At 35.2% G+C, this 8,052-nt stretch overlaps 1 protein-coding gene across 1 annotated transcript; it reads right to left on the reverse strand.

Annotated features, from left to right (window-relative positions):
* Positions 1-230: 230 nt before the first annotated feature.
* LOC139899371 (zinc finger protein CONSTANS-LIKE 13) lies at positions 231-4,586 on the reverse strand. Its single transcript, XM_071882200.1, has 4 exons — positions 3,635-4,586; positions 2,303-2,515; positions 1,176-1,453; positions 231-625 (listed from the first exon to the last, which is right to left on the reverse strand). The coding sequence occupies exons 1-4, from the start codon at positions 4,205-4,207 to the stop codon at positions 535-537; spliced, it is 1,155 nt and encodes a 384-aa protein (XP_071738301.1). The 5' UTR covers positions 4,208-4,586; the 3' UTR covers positions 231-534.
* Between the last annotated feature and the right edge of the window lie 3,466 nt (positions 4,587-8,052).

The following is an 8,052-nucleotide window of genomic DNA, read 5'->3' on the forward strand; positions in this document are numbered from 1 at the left end:
CCATGAATGTTACTACATAATTATGCACCTTGAATGTTAAAGTCGATACAATATTTAACCGTATTTTATGATTTGTCATTCACACAAGATTCGAAATATATGGACTAAAAAGTGTATCGGATCAATGCAACCCACTTTTTCAACCCACACAACTTATATTAGGCCGAGTACCACCAACTCATTTTGCCATCTCGGTATCAAATGAATAAATGATGTTTACAAGTTAAAAGTTCTTCTACAAAAACTCACTTTTATTTTATTTATTTACAAACTATACTTGCAACAAACAGACAACTAACAACAAAACTTAATCTCACATAAGTGGGGTATGTGGAGGTAAGATGTAGACAATCTTTCCCCTATCCTAGGGTCAGATAACACAACGATTGATCTATGCACAAAAAACTACAGTAACTAGAAACCGAGGCTGGCGATGAATAGCATTTTTGACCCTGATTTCTATTTACCATAGCACAACTCTACGCTACACCCTATCATCTATCATGCATCCGACTTCAACGTCTGCATGACGGTTTACCGATCCATTTTGGCAAAACGTCCCCTAATCCTGGTCCTGCTTTCAGCTCGTACCTTTCGTGACTCATACCTAATATGCTTATCATACCTGTTATAAAACCAATAACAACAAAACGTCCACTTATATTCTTCTTGTACGCATATACAAGTTTTCAAGTTGGTTGACCCACAAAGGAGTTTTTTTTATCCATTTTTATTATAAAATTATTATTGAGTTCCCCAAATATGAGTAAAAAAGTTATAAGAGTTTCCTTGTTCGGGTTACCCGGGGTGAGTAAATCAAACCCATACTCTGATGTACGCAGAGTACACAGCCCAACAGCGAGTTTTGATGTACGCAGAGTACACAGCCCAACAGGATAACTCGCTGGCTATTTCCAACTCTTCCCTGACTATCACAAGATTCGAATTTCGGACCTCTTGCAAGGATATTAGGGTCCCAACCACTATATTATTACGGAAATTAAGAGAATCGTATTTTTTTTTTTTTTTAATCTTTTATATATAAATATCCAATTTGTCCAATTTCAACACGTTTAACTTGTTTGTTTTGGTTAAATTCTTTAGCTTTACCCATTTTATCCCTTACAAAAACACATAATCGAGAATGACCCATTTACTGAACAAATAGAACTTACCTTCGAGATTTCTTCTTCTCTTTGTACCGTGTAATTGCAGTCTCCCTCTCTTGAGTGTTAATTTCACGTACGATAGCAGGAAATGCATGTGGGTTGTCAGCAACTGTATGTTGTGACTGCCCTTCATGATTAGAATTAGCGGTGCTTGTATTATAAATATCTTCGAACTTCTGTTCAGGCACTACACGGTTCGTCTCGTTTTGTCCTGCTAATTGGTCGGAACTAAATTCCAGACCTGCAGTATCACAACTATCAGGGCACCATTGAAATGGATTCGCCTGTAGAAACAAAAACAGAACCACCATTCTGATATGAGATCCTTAGGTAAGAGTTTTACTGTATTGGTTAGAGGTAGCATAATGGGGGCCTCGGGCAGGTTAAATGATAGGCTAATACGTTTTTTGAAGTTTTAGACATAGAATCTAGATCCGGAACTTACAAATATGAATAGACATAAGGTGCGTTTTGATGAAACTAGTTGGAGTTGGAGCTTATAGTTGGAGCCGGAGCTTATGGCTAGAGCTGGAGCTTATTTTTGAAGCTGGTAACTGGAGTTATTATTTTTTAATAAGTGTAATATGTAAAATATAATAAAGGACATTTTAGTAATTTTCCTATTCATAAGCTCTACATTTTTTTTTTTTTTTTCAATACTTATATTTTAAGAGCTTATGGTTTTTCATACCATCTATTTTGTCTGCATACTAAACGAAGTTTGTGACTTGAAGCTTTTAAAAGATATACCAAAAACAGATAAGACTCCGAATAAGGGGTACTATAGCTTTTTTTTTTTTTTTTTTTTTTTTTATTTGAGCTCTACAATTTTTAAAAAGCTAGTTGAGGTTGCTAACTTTCCCATACTAGCTCGAATTTACTTAAAAAAAAATAAGTTTAAGGTCTCATGGTCTGCAATAACCTTGGTTGCCAAACATACCCATATTATACATTGGGTGACTTATAATCAATCCGATACATTTTCTCTTTTGCAAACACACCCATATTATATACATTGGGTGACTTATAATCAATCACGATCCATTTTTTCTTTTGCCAATTTTTTAAATTTTATCATTTTCAGCCAAAACTTTTTTTTTTCGTATAGATGCACGTAATTATAAGAATTATACCTCGTATGAAGAATATACGTTTGGCTCCAACTTATTTTCGAAAACTAAACTCCTTACTTCATCTCGGATGTCTTTAATGGCTACCATAGGCTGAAATTCTTTCATTGGTTTAACTATGTCTTGACCATTATCCAAATTCGGTTCAGACTTCGCTAATTCACGAAGTTGGCGAAGCAATTCATCTTTATATGTTCCAAAAGAAGCATTTCGGTTCTGATTTAACATACACGGCCTAAACAAAGTTAACAAACAACAAACTGCAACATATGTGATCTTATTAACTGAAATAAAACATGAAAACAGGTACAAAATCAACAATCTTTGTTTACTTTCAGTCACTTGCATATATCGTACAAAACAAAATGTAAAATTAACTAAAACTCCATACTTTTACATATCATATACAACTAGTTCGGTTTAGCCCGCGCGATGCGGCGGGGTCTTTCGGTCCGCGTATTCATATTTAACGCAGTTTTATTTACAGAAGGGAAAACGGCCCATGTGTTATGCGTCGTGTTATTGTTGTCGTCTTTAGTGTTTTTTAAAATATGTTCGGTTCAAACGTAGTTAATTTCGTTTTGTTGATAAAATTATTTCGAGCCTGACGGTGGTGGCGAAAAAATTTAACTCCTAGCGACCAGGAAGATACGGGATGTCGTTGTCTTTAGCGTTTTTTAAAAAGTGTCCGTTTCGAGCGTAGTTAGAATCGTTTTGTTCATAAAATTATTTCGACTCTGATGGTGTTGTCGGAAAAATTTAACTCGAGGCAAGCGGGAAGATACGGGCTGTCGTTTGTTTAGCGTTTTTTAAAAAGTGTCCGTTTTGAACATAGTTAGTCTCGTTTTGTTCATAATAATATTTCGAGTTTAATGGAGTGGTCGGTGAAATTTAAATCGGAGCGAGGAGGAAGATACGGGCTGTCGAAAAGGGGTGGGGGGAGTTTTTATTTTAAGTTAGGGAATTGACAATTTAACCCCCTTAGTGCAGGTTTTTTTTTGTAACTTGGTAAAAGTTGAGGGGTGTGTTTTGACTTTTTTGTGAGGGAGATTTGGTCAATGTCGTTTTGACCCAAAAATGAACGGGTGAGTGTCAAGCGACACATCCTCCCACTCTTTTAAGTATGTATAGGATTAATTAATATGAATTATGATCATGTATAACAAACACAAAAATTATTTAGACCCAAATATACAATAGTCTAATCTAATGATCATGTATAACAAACACAAAAATTATTTAGACCCAAATATACAATAGTCTAATCTAACTAATGAAACATCAAATTATCATAAAAACTTATAAATAAGTTAAAAAAGTAAATAAAAAAGTTACCTTTGGTAAAGGAGGTACACCCATAGCTTGATAATTATGTTCAGAACCACTAGAAACAATTAAATCATCAAGACTCACAAAACTTGGTGTATCCCAAACTAAATAATCCGGAAACCCATCACCCGACCCACCTGATCGACCCGACCCAAAAGATTCGGATCCACCTTCACAACCACCCCCAAATATAAGTCCCTTTTTGCTCAAATCCTCAAAACCTAATATTGACAGCATATCACTTACATTGGGGCACCCGGTAAACCCTTCAAGTGGTCTCCTGTCATGACCCGACCCAGACCCGGAACCAGAACCCGACCCGGACTTATTATGTGATTCCCAATCGCAATTTTGACAGTGAACTACGGCGTCGGTGGAACAGAAAATTACCGCCGGCGACGAATCACAACCATCGCATAGTAATGATCGAGTGTGTTTAGTGAATAGCTGATTTGTTGAATGGACTTCACGATCGCAAGATAAACATAGTTTTGCAGTGTCAGCTCTACAGTATAAAATTGCCGGCGATTGGTTGCAGAAATCGCAACGGCGGCGTGACGGTGGCGGTGAGTCAGGCATGATTGATACAAAATTGGTGGAATTGAAGTGAAATTGAGTGGATTTTGACAAATGGGTGTCAGCTAAATTTGGGTTATATTGATGAAATTGGATATTGGTTAGAATTTAGAACTGGATGTGGATAAATTTTGTTTCTTTTGATGAAATTGGTGGTGGAAAAGTGAAATTGGGTGAATTTGAGAATTTGGTGTGTCTTAATTTTGGTTTAATTTGATAAAATTTGGGGGAGGGCAGGAAAATTGGTGGGGAATTGATAAAATGGGTGTGAACAAATTAAGTTGAATTTGATAAAATGTCAATTTTAGTGAACTGAAGCAATGGGTAGGGTGAGTCTTGAATAAGGCTTGTTCTCCAAGCAATGAATTGATGTTAGTAGATAAAAGGTGATGTTCTCATTGATGATTTCATCATGAAGATGATGGGGATTCTAGTAAAAGTGTTCATACTTTTAATATTTTTTAATTACAAAATTTGAATTGGTAGATGAGAAAATTGCGCGGATAGTCCCTGTGGTTTGTAGCACCCAGCGTGGATAGAGAAAGTTGGTGATTTGAGGAAGGATAGTCATTCTGATGTGTTTCTTGTGCAAGGATAGCCCACTTGACGTTTTCTGTCTGATTATTCTGTTAACCCTGTCACACGTGCATCTCACACGAGGGTATTTTTGTCTTCCAATGTTTCTACATGGATTCCCACACTCACATACTTTATTTAATTTAAAAGAATAATTGAAAATACATAAAACCTCAAATTATTCTGTCATTTATCTTTTCATCAATTTTATCTCTTTTATCTTTGAACCGAACGTCATGAACCTTCAGAAATCAAAAATAATATCCCTTTTACTAAACTCAATCATTCATTCCAACTCAAAGGAAGCTGATGAAAATAAATTTACACTTTTCAAATTTACACAAACATTCATCCCTAATTATAAACAAAATCTCAAATAAAATCCCTGGATTTACGCAAACACAAACATTCATTGTCATTATCATCATCTTCGATTCGTCTCCGTAACCATCTACGGTGTTTGCAACAAGATCTGGAACCCTATCCGCCGCCTATGGGTATTGCAGAACCACTTCCACCTGAAACCTGCAATCGACGGTTGGAATGCGGTGGTGGAGGAAGATTCTGGAGCAATCGATTTTGATGAAGATCTTCTCCGGGAGTTCGTGATCTGGTGGTGGAGGTCATTGACTTTCTCAAAATCTCATCTTCATATTTATTTGATATTTTTGTTGTTTATATTCTATGATTTTTCATCTTAAAAATTAACTACTGTTTCAAAGTGGGTTTTGAATTTGTTTGATTTCAAATAGATTCTGGATTATGAGATGAAGGTGTGCTGAAATGGGTTGCGATGACGGAGGTGGTTGCGGGTTTAGATCTGAAATGGGTTGTGCTGACGACCTACAATCGCGACCACCACTGTAATCCACCACCATCATCAACCACCATAATGCGAAATTGTTGCTTTTCGATTTGCTGCTGTTGCTTGAATATGTTCTTGTTTCCCAAATGACACACACAAGTAGTATTTTTGGGTTTGATTTAATTGATTCGATTTGCTGTTGTTGCTCGTGTATGTATGTTTTGAGTAGAGATGAATTTGTATTGTTTTCAAGGAAGAAGAGCAAATAAAGATTATGTTTTTTAGTTTGATTTATAGGTGGTCTCTGGGTGTATGTGGTTTTGGTAAAAATTCGTAAGTTAAAAAAATGGAATGCAGGTGGGTTTTGAGTTTGATTTGCAGGTGGGTTTGATTTAATTGTCGTTTGATATTATTAATTAATTTATTGATAATTTCAGAGAATAGATATATAGATATAAATAGATGGATATAAATGAAAATCCGTTTTGTTGGGTTTCTTCTTAAAGAAGATGAAGAAGAAAGGTTAAATACCGAAAATACCCTCACATGATTGGCACATGATTCAGTTTTAACGGAAAAATTAACAGTGTTAGTGAACTGGGCTATCTTTGCTCCACTTTTAAGTCACAAAGACTATCCACACTCAAAACGGCAACTTTGTCTATCCATGCTGGCTGGTACAAATCACAGGAATTATCCGTGCAATTTTCTCTTGGTAGATTATAAAAGATATTTTTTTTAGTAAATAAAGAGAAGATTCAAGATATTAGGTGTATTAGTCAAATGGTGTGAGATACATGGACGTGGAGATATCTCGGTCTTACAAAGTCTTTTTATATAATTTTTCTTTACTTCTTTCCTAATTTCATGATAAAGACGTTCAAGAAAATATCAATTTGTTTATTTAGCATTAATTTTAATTATTAAAAATAATAATTACTCCGTACAAGCTAACAACTAGTTTTTTTCCCCAAAAACACGATAACTTTAAAAACACAAAACTTCAATCACAGAATGAAAGAATCTATCAAAAGGCCCGACTCTTATACTCTAAAGTAAATTTCAGGCATGATTTAAAACTCATTAAAATTTAATTTTACTATTTTCATAGCGTCTCAATTTTATTTTATTTTTTTAACTTTTTCCTCTTATTAGCCGGAGGTTTACTCGGAAGCAATCTCTCTATCCGTCGAATAGAGAGAGATGCTTTTCTCTACTTTTGAGAGTGTTTTCACTATGAGTGGAGAAATGACTTGTCTTTATCTTCGAATAGATGAAAGATTGTCTACATTTCACCTCCCCTATACACCACTTAGGTGATATTGAGTTTTGTTGTTGTTGTATCAAAAGACCTCATAAGATTCAAAACTAGTAAACAATAAACACAAACCCCGTACTAACCTTACCTATCAACACATATAAAAGCCATCAACCTCGAAACAAGCCTTCCAACCAAAACACAAAATAAAAGATAAAAGCCTACCAAGACAATAAAACATATAATTAGTTAACAAAGGTAATAAACAAGAGCAAACCGGTCACCAAAGAAACTAAACAACTGAATGTAGCAACCGAACCAAAACGCCAATCAATCAACTCACTCTCAATTTCTCAAGCAGTTTGAAACCCGGATCAATCAACTCATTCTCGAAACTACACTATAAGAATATCATGAAATTGAGCCAGCAACTTTAAAACCTGATGAAAAACGACCATCCAAATACAGAAAAGACTAAACCAAAATTCCTACTTACTCTCTACTAATAAAATACTCTCTCCATTCTAAGAGGAGTTTGCATTACTTTTTTTTTGGACATCGGTATGAAATCACCTAGGAGGGACTAAACCACACACGCATTCATCTCCCGTGGTTGCGTAACCCGCCCCCAACTGGTGCACTGGAGAAAATTCAGACCAATCCGAGAGCATGACCGGTAAAACCCCCTCGTTGTTGCCCTTGCACTATGCGAAAGGCGAACTGGGTGGATACTTCAAGTATGAGGGATAACATTGAGTGCAATGTTGCAGCCCGGTGGAGTCGAACTCCTAACTTCTCGTTAAGAGAGGCAGACCACTACTAGTTGAACTATAATATTTTCATTACTATTTATACAATAATTATCTTTTACTCAAAATAATAGTAAAAGATTTCTAAGTTTCTTTCTACCTTTTTTATAAATGGTAAGTAACTCCTCAAGATAGAAAGATTAGTGAGTAACATTAAATATTAAATATGAAGAGTAATATAAACCATTCACACATTTATTATAAATTTAATTAAAGAAATATGCTGAGGGACGTTTGTTTACTTGTTTGATGCGATCCCGTTTATTCGTTTTGTTTGCTTAGTTAAAACCGATACGGGTGGTTGTATCTTTTGTTTTGTGCTTGTAGTTTGGTGGTTTTGTTTTGACATATGAGGCTCGGTTATATATAATTTTATAATTTGATCGTTAGTTTTTCCTTT

This window comes from Rutidosis leptorrhynchoides, chromosome 3 (genome assembly GCF_046630445.1).
Source record: "Rutidosis leptorrhynchoides isolate AG116_Rl617_1_P2 chromosome 3, CSIRO_AGI_Rlap_v1, whole genome shotgun sequence".
Lineage (NCBI taxonomy): Eukaryota > Viridiplantae > Streptophyta > Magnoliopsida > Asterales > Asteraceae > Rutidosis > Rutidosis leptorrhynchoides.